At 30.9% G+C, this 16,180-nt stretch overlaps 1 protein-coding gene across 1 annotated transcript in view; it reads left to right on the forward strand.

The window, feature by feature from the left end:
• Positions 1-16,180, forward strand: part of LOC111626975 (cytoplasmic polyadenylation element-binding protein 4-like) — a 134,373-nt gene that overhangs the window by 105,776 nt on the left and 12,417 nt on the right. Inside the window, exon 4 of the mRNA XM_023370518.1 lies at positions 11,431-11,630. Within this exon, the coding sequence (XP_023226286.1) occupies positions 11,431-11,630 (200 nt within the window). The remainder of the gene's footprint in view (positions 1-11,430; positions 11,631-16,180) is intronic.

Consider the following 16,180-nt stretch of genomic DNA (forward strand, 5'->3'; position numbering starts at 1 on the left):
GAAGTCCAATATCTTTCACTTTTAGGTTAAATTAATGTATATCAATTAAAAAGAAACAATAAAAATATTCACTTAAAAAAAGTCAGTTATTTTAGATTGTAGGCATTTTTCACCTAAAAATCATTTATCAATGTCATTTTCTAAGTCGTAGATTTTGTTCATTATTTCCGATGAAGTTTTACGAGACCTGTAGAATTTGCTAAACCAAAGTCTCTGCATACATCTGCCTTTTTTCTTCCACTTTTAACTGCTTTAATTATTACTTTATTATTTAATTATTACTTTGCAGTCTAACGTTAACGCTTTTCCTTTTTAAGCTAGCCATTTTACCTGATTTGATGCTAAACTACAACACGAGTATAAGAGCTATGCAGACTAACCCACTGTCACGTCGTTTAAAGGGGTGGCGCATCTCACCCCACCGAATCAGGTGGTAACAGTACCACCCACAATCGTTCTAGGAAGCAGACTCTGACCCTAAGACTGAACATGTAGTATTTTCTTTGATAAATAAAATTTATAATTTAATTTTGTAAATTTAAGAGTGCTTCAAATATGACGTTAAAACAGGGTTTTATGTTGTTACAAGTGGGTTTTTTAACATTATCTAGTATAGTAAAATCTTGGGACCGATAAAAATTTGACTCTATATTAGGGTTGTCGTTACATCCGATGTCGTTATAATCAGGTTAAACTGTATATTATACAGTATAATTCATGAATAGTGCTATATAACAACAAAATGGTTACTATGTTGTAATACAAGTAGTGTTACCACCTGTCCTGTTTTCACCTGGACAGTCTGGGAATTGACTCACAGTCTGGGTGAACTATTAATTTTGTCTGGAAATTTTGTAGTCAGTCAGTCTTTATTTAAAGTGCATACGCACATATCTGGCCCCACTAGGTGCATTACCAGATAAGTATACATAGGAATTATTTACATATTAACAGTACAAATCAATAGCACACGAAACATTATAGTCAATTTGAAGTAATACAAAGCAAGGTAATATAAATACAGTTTTACATAACACAATAAACAGTAGCATAATAACATACAGTATTTACAATAAGATATACAGTAGATTATTTAATATAATACCTTGTGGTATACATATTAATAAGAAATTAAACATATTGATAGTAGATCAAATGTTAACAATTATTTATGGTTATTTCCAGTTACGATAACAAATATTAGAATAATAAAAATGCCTAAAATAACAAGGTAAATGTGATAATTAATAATAGCATGTAAGGATAGTTAAATGCTGTATGCATCACATAAGTATGTATTGCATATAACAAAATAAATATATATTATTTACAATAAAATATATGTATTTTACGTGAAGATATTTATTGACTATTATTAACAAATATTTATAATCTAATAATTTAAGATACTAAACAAACTTAAAATTAAAAAGTAACATAATGTAAAATAATAAAATGAAGTTAAGGAAAATAAGATGCTCAGCATTGAGTATAGTACATATAGTTTCAATGAGCTCATATGTATCATTAGACAGATATAGCTAAATGCATCAGTCCATTTCAACCATTAAAAGTTCAGTGAGAAGTAGGTTGAAATACTTATTCAGTCTATAAAAGCATCAGATGCAATAGTTCAGGTGATTTCCATCTCTTGTTGAAGTAGGTTGATATCACAGATGGAGCCAATTTCGAGGAAGGCTGTAATCGCAGATATTACAATTGTCCATTTCAATCATCAAAGTTCATAAGAAAGAATGTCAGAAGATTGAAATTCTTGAGTGATCTTGAAAGGCATAGATAAGAGGTTGATCCCATAGTTTCGGCTGGACAAGAAGATCATGATGAAGTATGTAGGTTGATTGCACAAAAGTTGATCACATAATAAGGTTGGTCACACAAATAAATATTGATAACAGGAGGAAAAGTTGATCACACAAAGATGGTCGAAGGTTAGACACATCATCATAGTTTGTTAGCTGATTTGAATGCAATAAGCATCATATATATCAGGGGTGGCTAACTTTTATGTACAGTAGATCTACTTTTTATCTTAAAAATGTGTCGCGATTGACTTGTTGTCGTAGGGTTAGTCTAAGTGACGAGGGGTGGTGTGAAATACATACTATATTTAGATAGGTAAGAAAAGCCACAATTTAATTTAAAACACGAAGAAAAGGTACTTACATTGTAAACAGAATAAAAATTGAAACTCAACGTTGTCTCTTTCTGGGACCACCAATTCACCCTTCCTCTTTCTACCGTGTCCCGACCACTCCCTCTGTCCCTCTTCCCACCTTTTTTTTTTTTTTTGGTTTTACGATCCTTTGTCTACATTTCTTATTTCCCTTTTACAACTGTACACAAATGAATATCACATGGACCGATAAAACCGCATCTGAGGGAAAACGTAGTGGTCCAATATCACTACATTTGCGTTTGCGCGTTACGTTCGGTTACAAGTGTAACACGTTAATTCAAGACATCGCGAGCGATCAACCAAAATTGGCTTTGTGATCGACCGGTCGATCACGATCGACTTGTTGGCCACCCCTGATATATATGATATAAGACTTCTATTTCTTTGTCAGAACATCAAGGATGTCTACATGGCAGAAATTAATTAATACACTCTATCCAACAAAACACCTAATTGAAAATCATTAGAACATGTAACTAAAATTGCTTAATAAAAAGAAAACAAAAATAATTCCATAAATGAATCTTCTTAATAAAAAATACAAGAAGTACATAAGTACAATTAAACTGTAATCCTTTAGATTAATTAATGATTGTATGTTGAGTGATAAAATTAATTTTGCTAGCAAGTTGTTTGAAAGCATTATAAATATCATAGTTAGTCCAAAAGTCTGATAAATCACATGGCCACATTACACCATAACTACCAAGCAGTAAACTCTGTAGCGTAGCATAGGGGGGCGGCAAAATTTGACAATAAATAATAATAATATCTTGTAAGAATTTGAACCATTTTATTTCATATTTTCGTCCACCAACGATTCGGACTGATTTTTTTTTTTTTTTTGTACGATTCATTCGCACTCATATACACCTCCAATATCCAATAGGACTAAGTCATCTTGATTACTGACATTACTCCTACCCAAGTCTCCCTAGTCGCTAACTGTAACTGATTTAAAACCAGCATGCACTGCAAATTATTCTTCATTGCAAAATGATATACGCATGCGTCAGGAACTTCTGTTCAAACAAACCTCACCTACTGTCAGGGTCAGTGATTTTAAAAAGGTGGCAACATTTGCACAGAATTTTTCATTACTTATTCTGTGACGAAACTGAATTTTAGTCTTTTAAATTGAGATACCTAAATAAGGGGGCGGCAAAATTTTCCTCTGCCCCGGGCGGCTGACACCCACGCTACACCACTGAGTAGACTTAACTCCAATCACTCTTTTTCATAAATTATACAATCAAATATGTAATGTGTAGAACTATCCTCCACGGAACATGAAGGACACAGGTTTGAGCTCCTGTCAGTAAATCTTGCAAGATAACTCACAAACTTGTTGTGATTTGATAATAGCTGCGTAGTACAAAAGTTTGGTGTATACCATTTGAGGCCAATAAAGTTTTTAATATTGGGGATAAATTTATATGTGATGTGTTCTCTATTATTGTCCCATTTGATCTGCCAGTTATGTAGAGCATCCTCCCATAATATTTGACATAAAGTTTGTAGACTAATTTTATTATATTCAACAGGCATTGCAGTGTTTTCAGCAGCCTGTTTTGCCAAATAATCTGCCCTCTCATTTCCTTGTACATCTTGGTGGCACTTACCCTTACCCATGTGATTGCAAAGTTACAGCTTGTAGTCTGTAGTAAATTTTGTATCTCTTCAGCAAGTGGATGTAGTCTTGAACTTTTCAGAAGAGTAAAAGCAGATAATGAATCTGTAAATAATTGTATAGTTGTTTTAGGATGATAATTATTTGCCCATTTAATTGCCTGTAGAATAGCAAATAATTCTGCTTGGAAAACTTTACAAAAGCTATCCAAGCGTATCGATTGACTGAATATCTCTATGTTATCAGTGAAAACTACAAAGCTGCATCTGATGGTGTCCTTAATTTTTGATCCGTCAGTATAAATATCTAATTCTGCAGATTGTGCATCATCAAAATTGCAGTTTAAAGAGCAACCAGGAAATAAGGTGTTAGAGTATGGAAAGCTCCACTTGATTTGATCACTGGCTATAGTGTGTAAACCACACTGAATGGTCTTTTTCCATTTTAGTTGTAGGTATCTCTCTTTCTGTGTGATCACAAGATCGATTGGCAATTTCTTTGCAATCACCTGAAGGCTTTGATTACGAACAGTTTGATATGCCTTAGTAATAGGTATAAGTGCCCACCTCTGTGAAGATACTAGTTTGCGATTCAAATGTACTTTATGTATAGCCCAACCCAATGTGCCACATGCATATGTTATCGGAAATTTACGATGAAACAAAGTTCTTGCAAATATTTTTACAAATTTACACTATTTTAAGATCACTGGAACTCATCTGCAATTCTTCCATGTTAGTCTGTTTACGTTGACGTGGGGCGCGCAACCTGTCAACCCCTTATTTTTGCATGTACGATTGTATATGCAAAAAACAAGTACAGATGACTTAGCTCTATTGGATATTGTATAATATCCAATAGAGCTAAGTCATCTGTACCTGTTCTTTCTTAATTTAGGGTTACTTACATTACTCCTATGCAAGTCCTTAGTCCCTAACTGTAACTGATTTAGAACTGGCATGCACGTTATTCTTTGCATTGTAAAATGACATTGCACATGCGTCAGGAACTTCTGTTTGAACAAACCTGACCTGTCGTCCAGGTCAGTGATTTTGAAAAGATGGCAACACTAAATACAAGTGTTTAAAACTTAAGGATGAATGACATGTATACATGAAGAGAACTGTAGATGAATGCAGACAAATATGATAAGAACTATATTACTTGACATTAACACAGGATAATACACAACTTGTAGGATTTTACAAATCAAAGCAATTAAAATAAATCTTTGATGAAAAAGGTACATACAGCAGTTGCACATAGGTAGAAAATGGATGGAAAGTGCTTAACAATACCCAGGCAGCGAGAACTGTCAGTATGGAGTATGTCCACCTCAAACTATTGATACAATGCAGCACTCACAACAAGTGGCGGGCTCATCACCAAGCCAATTGGTGATGAGCCTGCCACTTTTTCTTTGGCTATCACTACTAGCACTTGTGTTCATCCTGAAGTTTTTGGCATGTGTATAGAAATCAAACATTTTTACCAGCAGTAAAGAGCTTTAATGAACAAGTACTTCTGATCCTCATAGGAGCATCTTCAGGTTACACAGAGAGCAAGGTTACGAATAAAATTTCAAAAGGAATAATCATAAATTCATAAATACAGTTGAACTTGGATATAACTTCATGGTTATAATGAGCATAACAATTTTAATTTTTGCATATTTCTATATATTTTCTTACTATTATAACAAGGGTACTTTGTGGATTTACTGAGCAAATTTTCAGTAGCTACACAAACACAAGAATATTCTTGATTGTTCAAGTAGTAAGAAATGTGTTACCAAATTCTTGGAATCGATAAAACTAAAAGGGTTACTTAGTTTTATGACCTGCATGGATTACAGGCCTATTTATCACTTACCATATACCCACTCGTCCACCATGCAAGTCCTCAACACCGAATTGAATTATATCAAGAAGATAGCAGCCAAGCATGGTTACCATGGTCTAACACACCGTCTAATTGAGCGACATCAATGCTCACAATATGCACCCGCTACGTGTATGAAGACCAATACTGACCAGGATGAACGTACACACCTCCCAGTCACCTTTAACCCATACATTAAAGCAATATATGCCGAGATCGCCGAAAAACAACAATTACAAATAGACTATAGAAAATGCCCAACAATCTACGACATCCTCAGAAATGGAAAATGCAGTCCGGTTCATAGCAGGCTTCCTGGCGTGTACTCTATCCCACTGAAAGATAACAGATGTAATGAGAACCTTGTCTATATCGGCTCAACCAAGCGATCTTTAAACACCAGAGTACAAGAGCATCAAGCAGACCTTTGGCATGGGCGGTACACCACGCCCCTAAACACCTTTGTATCCGATCCCGATATAGAACCAGAGTTTGACAAAGCTGACATCATCTACGCTATGCCCCACCTGGAACATCTAAAATGGCAGGAAGCTATATCCATCTGCAAGGCTAACCACCTGACCACATGTATAAACCGGAAGGATGAGATTAATCTTTCTATAGCATGGCAGGCCCTCATAAACGACGATCTATAAATATCAACATCAGTGCACGAATGCGCATGACCGTCTTAATGTTTTTTCATTATGCGAGTTTCAGATTTTTTGTTTAAATATCTGTGTTCTATTTTTAGATTTGGTTTTTTATTTAAATATCTATGTTCCATTTTTCGAAGTGTTCTGTCGGAATTTTTTCTCTACCTGAAGAAGAGCTATCTTGACAGCTCGAAAACGTTTGTGAAAGGAAGATTTTTTCACGCAAAATTACACCGGTAACAGGTTCCATATTTAGTATTTCATCCCCAGTGTCAGAGTGAAGTTAATTTTCTTCTGAGAATACATTGCATCAGTAGATCCCTATAACACGGTAGATACGTTCCATGTTATATGAATTCTGTGTTGTACGAGTCATTTAAATACATGAGCCAATCACAGCCTGGCACGTGTGCAGTTTAGCGGCTACGGCTGTTTGAAAGGTTTCTAATTGATTCTAGACTAATTTGACTCAACATTTCCAAGTCACGTGTAATTTTTTTGGGAATAATCCATACAAACTATGCTATAAACAAAAAATTGTAGGATTACTTACTGAATGTGCACCATTCAAAGAAGCTTAAGCTTATTTTTATTGCTTAAGCTTGTTTTTGTCGTGGAGTGGCTCATCGAATGGTGGGCGCATGTTTTCTGATAAATTATTTTTCTGCGAAAAATTCGCCGAACTTTGGCGACATCATTAATATAAATATAATTTTTATGGTCATTAAATAATAAATGGTTTTTAGTAGGTCTGCTGCTCGTTTAAACTCAATGGTTTGTGCAATGTCCACTATTGGTCCAGATTCGACCAATCCTGTTGTGATACAAGTCGGCGATGGCGTTTTACCGTGTTATACGAGTCTCTTTTAGTATGTTATACAAACATGATCGCAAATTTTTTGCCATGTTATATGAACCCATGTTAAAGGGGTCTACTACAATTATTATGATCAACCTGTGATAATACAGACATCATTAATTATTTTTTATAGTGTTGATCCTTGTTCATTTTTTTTAACATTTCAATTGATTCTGCTGGTTGAAGTTTAATTGAAACCTTTAATATTGTTAATTAATTAATGTTTATTCTTGTTTGAACAGAAGAAATTAATCAAAAGTCTGTATTCTTTCCATAGTTTCATTACCAAATGTTTAAGCATTTCATGGGTTTCTGATGTAGTTTTACTAAGTTTGGCAAAAACTGGATGCAGATATATTGCTCCATCAAATCTGTCATTTTTCTGCTTGCAAATATTGCCAAATATTACTCACACTAGTGCATGAAAATGATTAGGAAAAAAGAAATGCATCTGTAGTAACACATCAGTTATTGTTAAATGAACAAATCATGCATTTAACAATTAGTTCTGGAACTTTTAAACCATTCTTCTTATAACACATAAAAACTTCTTTATTGGAACTTTGTGTTTTTTGTATATTATTTGATATTTTGAAAATTAATATTCAATTTTTGTTTACTATAAGAAATATGTTCATTTTTATATTAATTGATAAATTTTAAAAAGCATTAGAGACAAAATATTGGATTAGGAGAATTTCAGATTTTGCAAAAGATTTAAATGGCTTTGTTCCAATTTGAAGGTAACAAAATGAAATCTTTTATATTATTTCTTTAATCCAAAATTTTCACAAATAAACTTCATTAATTGGGCTATAATCTGAAAAAATTGTAGACCTATAAATTCCTACTGTCATCCATCTATCTGGCTGTCTGTCCTTACTTAATCTAGAGAACAGAGTTAGATGTAAGCTGAGACCAGATATGAAAGATTAGGAGCAGAAGGCCCTGATTAACTATATACAACTATATTCCAATGCAAACTGAAAGTCACATTATTTCAATTCAAAAATTTTTTCCTAAAGGAGTTAGATAGATGACTGGTATGACTTTGTTGTTAAGGGAAAAATATGATGTACAGGGGTAAGACACTAGTAATTTGAGATGGAGAGCATATATTTTAAATTTTAAAAATATGATTAAAAATTGCAGCCCAGCAGAATAAATAATTGCTTACTTATTTTTAAGGATTCTTTTAACAGAACTATTTTTTTTAATCAAGAGTAATTTAACATTACAGTGGAACCCTGTTTATCCAGATCCCGTTAATCTGGATATCTGGTTTATCCAGAATAAGAAAGATAGACAGATGGAAAACATATATACATGAAAAAAATCAAAGAACTAACTTATAAGTAGTACATTCTTGCCTGAGTATAATGTTCCAGCTGTAAGAATACTGTTTTCCCTTGGCTCAATACCAATTTTGATCAACTGTGACTTTATAACATGATCTGGTAACAAAAATAAATATATTACAATATATCACAATTACTTTGGTTCAAATTAATCTTTTGGTTTCCCTACGAAGCACTAAACCTAATTATCAGTTGACCTTGAAAAAGGATATAAAAAGAAGTTCTAACCCACACAAATGGTCAGGAAACTTATGTAAATGTACTGTACCAGCTGATAGAAAACAAGAAGCTGTTAATATTGTTGTAAAAGTATACATAATGTGAAATAAATAAAATACAATGTACATCTAAACTGTGTCATTTATGTTGTTAATGAATTTTCTGGATTATCCAGATTTTCAGTCATCTAGATTGGGTCCTGTTCCATTTGAGCCATATGAACGAGGTTGCACTGTATTTATATTAAAAAAAAACTTTTCCCTCAAAAGAAATAATTGAATGCAATAAGTATTTTTGCAATAATTAAAGTTTAATACTGCTTGATTCAATGAATTCAAACATTTATTTAAACCTAAGAGGTATCCAAAATTCTTTAATTCAAAAAACAGCTTATTAGAGGTTAATTTAATATTTTCACTTATTTATGATTCTTTAAATTTCACATGCTATTCAATTCTTTTTGTAATTTTTAGATAAAGATGATATGCCAAATAGATATGATCTATTAGAGAATTGCTCTGTAAAAAAAAATATCATTGAGTTTAAATTTATTGGATCCAATAATAATTGAAAAAATTTTAGTGCAATTTAATAAAGCATTTTTAAACTATATTTAGCCTTTCTTCCACCTTCCTGATCATTGAGTTTTGTTTTAATACTTTATGTAAAATTTTTTAAAATTATGCTATAGTAGAAGCTTGTTAATTTTGCACCTGAAATTCTTTGATAATAATCCAGCATGTTAGTATTCTGTAAATTGGAATTTGTTTGGACATGTAGTGGGCTAAAGATCTGAACAGAAATCAAGGCAAAGGTGAGAATGTGACTGTGTGCATTGCTACATGTTGAGAAATCTACTGTGGGTTTGAGAGCAATATGTTAAAGAAAACTCACTGATTTTGTTACACAATTTGTTCGTGTCAGATTGAATGCTATGCAGTGTAGTTTGGTAAATTGCATATTTAAATTGTATTGTGCTGAACTAACATTGTTAGGACTAGCAAGCATGTTTTGTGTTTGGTAATGTGTGACCAATTTTCTTTCTTACCAGGCTAATACAAGGAAAGTTATGTAAAACAGATTTCTTATACTTGGAGCATATGTAGATTTTATGATTCACAGATTACATCTATGTAAACAGTGTTTGTCTGAAAAATAAATATTACAGAATGTGTACATGAATAATTATGAATGTTGATTTTGTGTAATGACAAGTTCATTGATGTATTTGCAGGTTTTTCGATCAATCTTAATTCACTGTAGTTATGCTTTATATCATCAGATGATTAAAAAGCATACATAAACAAATTCAAAGCATACAACATCCTGCATTGGTATAGAACTTCAATACCAATTACAATGCACATACTGCAGTGTTTGCAATGTTTAGATCATATATAAATTATCAAATTTTGAAAAAAAAAACAAATATTCATTAATCTGGTACTACTATTTTAAAAATTGCTAGATTAACAAACTTCTACTCTGTATCCATTTCATTATAAACTGTATTTTAAAAGCTATACTTTTTATATATATTCTTGTACCTGAAAATTGAATTTATTGAAAATACTGACCAATAAATTCTTTTTAATTAAAAAATTTTAAACTTATTTACTTTGAAAAAACAATTTCTATATACTTTATATTGTATNATGATTGACTTTCGGATAATCGACGCTCTACTGTAATACAGATTTTTGTTGAAAACTATAGATCCAAATACTGTAACAAAATATACAGGTACTTGGTACATAAATATTGTTTTAAAAGTAACTTACTTCATTTATGAAAAGTTCTGTTTAAAGAGCAAGCTGACAATGCTTTTGCTTATTCTGTTTGTATAAAAAATTTTATAGAACATACATTTTTAGTGATTGACAGCATCGTATATTTCTGGTGATATTTCTTGCCAGTTGGAGATTTGACAATGATTTTTTTCAATTTGGCAATTTTTCTATACTGTTATAAATTTATTCAAGGTACATTTTGAAGTTTTACCTAAAAAATAGACTGGAGTCAAGTTTAGGAAAACTTGACAATTACACTTGCATAAAACTCAGATAAAAAGCAAAAATTGACTTTTTAACTTTTATATCTTTGTAATTGAATTTATATAGTTAGTGAATAAAGTGAATATTCTCTAAACCAATGAGCTTTCAGGCTTTCATTTATTTTTAACACCTATAGAGTATGGATAAAAGTAAGTATCATTACTGGATCAGATCAGTATCTAATGTTAAGTTATATACTCTATGTATATATATTACTAAACATATTGATAAATATCATGTCACATAATTGTCATTATTATGAAGCTAATACACTAATTATAAATATGTATTGTTTTTTTTCATTAGCAGTATTATTTGACCACAAATTAAATTGTCAATTTTATATTTCTTTATTTTATTGCAAATTTCTTTCTCCATGGTAATAAAATATATTGCATGGTGTAATTTTTTATCATCATATTGAATAGATTTTTTTAAACAGAATATAAAAATTTAAGCATGTCATAATTTTTGATAGGATAATTTTTATTTTCATTACATAATTATAATTTCTAAAAAAATTAATGTAATAAATTTATTTTCTAAACTTAATTGTATAAAATATTACATTTAAAGGAAAGTCTCCGTTTTTTACAACACTGGATGAAAATCATTTAATTGATGATGGACATCTCGACCAGATAGTACCTTCTCTGAATTCATCTTTACATTGTTCTCCAAAATCACAAGCAGGATCTGAAGCTGGAGAACGTTACTCTCGAAAAGTATTTGTAGGTGGTCTCCCTCCTGATATTGATGAAGGTAGTTTGAATTTTTTTTTCCATCAAATTTGAATATAAAAAACACAACCCTAAACTGGAAATAAATAAATAAATAAATATATATATATATATATATAAATTCTCAATTAANATTTTTTTTTCCATCAAATTTGAATATAAAAAACACAACCCTAAACTGGAAATAAATAAATAAATAAATAAATATATATATATATATATATAAATTCTCACCTAAATACCAAATTTCCAGCAAAACACTCAAATTTGACATTTGAATGTTTTCAGCCGCTCATTAATCAGCCATCATCAGGAAAATGATGAAGGGCGATTAATGAGTGTCTGAAAATGTTCAAATGTTGAATTTGAGTGTTTTGCTGGAAATTTGATGTTTATCAATTTCAAATTTGATAAATTCTCACCTAATTTGTATAGATTTAATAAAAAATTTTAGTTATAAATCAAATATTTTAAAGTTTATTTAGTATTATTTAAATGTAAATTACATTATATCCAGTGGTGATATTCAGCGGGTTCGCACAGGTTCGGCCGAACCCGTTGTTAACATTTTCAAAGTTTCCCAAACCTTGTTAAACACATGTAACATTTCTCAATGGTTTTGATTCTTTTAAAAAATATATTAAAATATACGTATTATACTCTGTAACACTATTAAACTAGAGCCTTCCGGTGCACCATTTGAGCGAAAAAAAACTGTTAAGGAAAAATTTTCTGTTAGCAAACCCTTTGTTAAATATTTCGAATATCACCACTGATTATATCAATTTCCCAAAATAGTCTTCAATAAATAAAAGAAAATGTATTACAAGAATCTTCATTTAATATTGAAATATGTTTAATTTTAATATGATAGTTTGAGGATAACAAATTCTGAACATTCATTAAAAAACTTTCATATATAATTTATCCATGGTACAGTTTAACCTGCTTATAACGTCATCCATGGGACCGGCAATTTTTTGATGTTATAACCGAGTGTCATTATCTGCGGGGTCATAATTTCAGTCCCATAAAAGTATCAAGTCTGTTTAAGAATCTATTATAAAATTCATCTAATTTAATATCGTATGTATAAAAGTGCAAACTAAATATTTAAATCAACTTTATTTACATTATTATGTCTAAATTTACAACAATGTAATTAAAAATTTCAAAANATCTTCTTCTACGGATATGAGAGAGAAATTTCTTTTTATAGATGTAGATTTTAAAGAAAAGTATTTATCTTCATCTCTAGTTTCTTCTATAAATTAAATATGCATTTACTTTATATTAAAATGGATATCTAAGATTAGAATTAAAAATTTATTTAAGAACAAAATAATAAAACACACAAAGAATAACAGAAAATATATCAAATCTAAATTAGATATTAGATATTTAAGATTTTGTCAAGTTATAGAATTTAACATATCTACTATAATTTTCACTTAAACAATCAAATAACTTTTTAAGAAGCCAAATAATATTTATCATTTAATTAATATTCAGGAGATAAATTAATACAAAACAAAAAAAAATAAAATAATTTTTAAGTAAATTTTAAATTTCCATAAGTTTAAGATTTTCAATCTTAATTTAAAATTTAAGATTTTCAATCTTAAACTTACATAAATTTAAAATTTACTTAAAAAATATTTTTATAATGTTAATGTTTATCTATTGGATGATGATATAATAATATCAAATTATGGATATATTGCCAGAAATAGCTAAAACCAGAGAAAATGTAATTGTTTTATAACAAGCTTTAAATATTGATATTATATTTTACATATGAGATAAAACAATTTTAAGGTATACTGCATATATACTGTAGTACTTGTATATATGTTACTAGTGCTAAATTGTTTTTTACAAGTTATTTTCAACAAACCAGTTTTTAAAAAATTTTCTAACTCTCTTCTCTAACTGCATTTACAAACAACCAAACCTTAAAAACCTTTTAATATGCGGTCTTTTTATTAAATCCTCTGATGCTTTTGGCCAGTTGACTGATCTTCAGGAAAGAATCAAAAGATTCTGATTTCTACAGAACAAAACCTATTTTGGAACGTTTTTAAACTATTAAACTTTCTTAATGTCAAGTGCACAAGTCCATTATCAATATGTAAATAAGTAATTAAAATTCAAATTACATACAAGCATATAACACACATAAACTAAACATAAAAAATAAAAATAAATTAATAAATTAACCTAACTGATAAGATAAAAAGCAACAACTGTGCCTATTTCTTTAACTGTCCATGCCTTTTTTTTTACTGATATATTCATATTACACCTGGTCTCCATGCTGCAGAGACTTTATACGATTCTCTAAAGTTTATTGCTTGTCCTGCTTGTTTGTTCTTATGTATATGTCATGCTTCTGTATATTTAAGGTGTCTCCTGTCCTGAATCTTTCGTATTACTACTGCTCTTTCCCACTCCACTGTAACCTCTGTTGGGTTTGCTATAACATAAATCGCTAGTGCATTTCATATGTTCCTTTAATACTCTTTTATCTTTCTTTTAATGACCTTCCTGTGGCTCCAATGTAGTACAGCTCATTTTGCAGTCTTTCATCTTGTATAGGTATTCTATACAAGTATACCTCACTTTACGTTGGTAATTTGTTCCAGGAGAGGTGACATAAGTCAAATTTACTTGTCACTATGCTAAACCACAAATAACCATTCCCAGTTCTGTATTTTATTGATAAATGAATTTTTAATAATATATGGCTAATAAGAATATATTTTAAGCTTACAAACAAATAAATTTTAGGTTTTAATATAGTACAGAAAACAAGTAATCTAAATTTACAAATTCATGTACATACAGTACAATACTTGTAAATGTACATGTTTACAATTTGGTGATGTTTACAGTACAATGTGGACCAGGCCCACCGTAAGTGGGCGTGCAAGGTGTGCACTGCATGCGGGCAGCACGTCCAGGGGACAACAAATCGAGCGATCGGTTACGTAATATTCAAAGTCATTGTCATAATACCCACCCTACTTATAGCATAAAAAAATGTCTTCACATGGAGAAAAAAATTCTGACTGGCTCGCAATTATTATATTCTTATTTATATTTGTGAGGCCCCGGAAATAGCCCCCGCAAAACGGAAAGATATAAGAAAAAAAAAAGTTTGTTAAGTTAAATCGTCAAGAAAGCAAATTATATAAGTATCGAATCGGCGATACCCGACTTTGATGTCAGCGCTCATAGAGAATAACGGGAAAAACAAAATTTTAGATATAAAAGAAGAAAATTTAAAATATTAAAGTTAAGACGCAGTTTAGAAAGCAAAACGAAACTAGAAAAAAAATAATAAAAAAGCATAAGTGTCATAGTCAACAATTAAACGCGATCAGATTCAAAAAGATGGTGTCGGATAAACCAACTTCAGCCGACCTTTCCTGCGAGCTTTACAAAGCTCAATTTACACCTGGAGACAGGTGGATGACCAATTGGAAAACGGTGATGTAAGATCTATCCAATTAGAAAAAGCTGATCCCGAAAAACTTATAAAAGCACCAATTCCAAGGACAACAGGACTTCCACTAGACTTCTGTTGTGTTCATGTCGTCTCTGCTTATTTTTGTACCTCCGTTCTTCTTTTTGTGCACCGACATTAGAGACTTTGAACTTTTTCCTCTCAACACTGTCAAAGGGGCCCCTACGACGCAGGACCAGATCGCCGCCGAAATTACCAACGACGCAAGACCGGTACCAAAGTCCTGTGTTACCAATAACACAGGACTTTGTCAACGAAAGACTTTATGTAAGCATTATCGTCCGGAATAAACGGTTTACCTTTGTAAAACACTTGTCTTTGCTGCCTTTAAAAACCGTCACCCACATACGCGCAGACCTTAGACCATCCCGACGGTAGGGAATAAAAATCTCCCTCCAATCGGTGTTCTTACATATTATAGCGTTAAAGCGCTTCTATTGGCGCTTTAACGCTATAATATGTAATAATTTATTTTTCGAATGTCGCAATTTACTGATCTTCGTTCATATTTATTCTAAAGACGAATTGTTGCTTGAGAAAGGTCCTAGGGAAGGAACCGAAAACGTTTGCAGTTCATTTTACAATTATTTAATACCGGTTATTGGTTTTGTTAAGTGGTTATTTTTATATTTTTATATTAATCCAGTATTTGAAGATTCTTTATCTATAGTTAGTAATGCCGACTTNTTGATTTTTTGAATTTTGACTTTTGAAATGTGGTTCTGAAGAAATAGTTTTTCAAATGTCGCAGTTTAGAAGTTTGTTCTACTGATCTTCGTTCTAACGAATTTTAAAGAAGAATCGTTGCTTGAGAAAAGACCCAGGGAGGGATCCGAAAACATTTGCATGTAATATTACTCTTATTTAATACTGGTTAAAGGTTTGATAAGGGATTATTTTTGTATTTTATATTAATCCAGTATTTGAAGATTCTTTATCTATAGTTAGTTATGCCGACTTTTCTAGTAATATTACGACTTCAATATTTGTGGCAGACAGACGTAAAGTCGAATAAAATGACTTAAACTTGAATTTTATTTTTCCATATATTTTTTGA

Source organism: Centruroides sculpturatus, unplaced genomic scaffold (assembly GCF_000671375.1).
Source record: "Centruroides sculpturatus isolate CEXI.00-Female unplaced genomic scaffold, Cexi_2.0 scaffold454, whole genome shotgun sequence".
NCBI lineage: Eukaryota > Metazoa > Arthropoda > Arachnida > Scorpiones > Buthidae > Centruroides > Centruroides sculpturatus.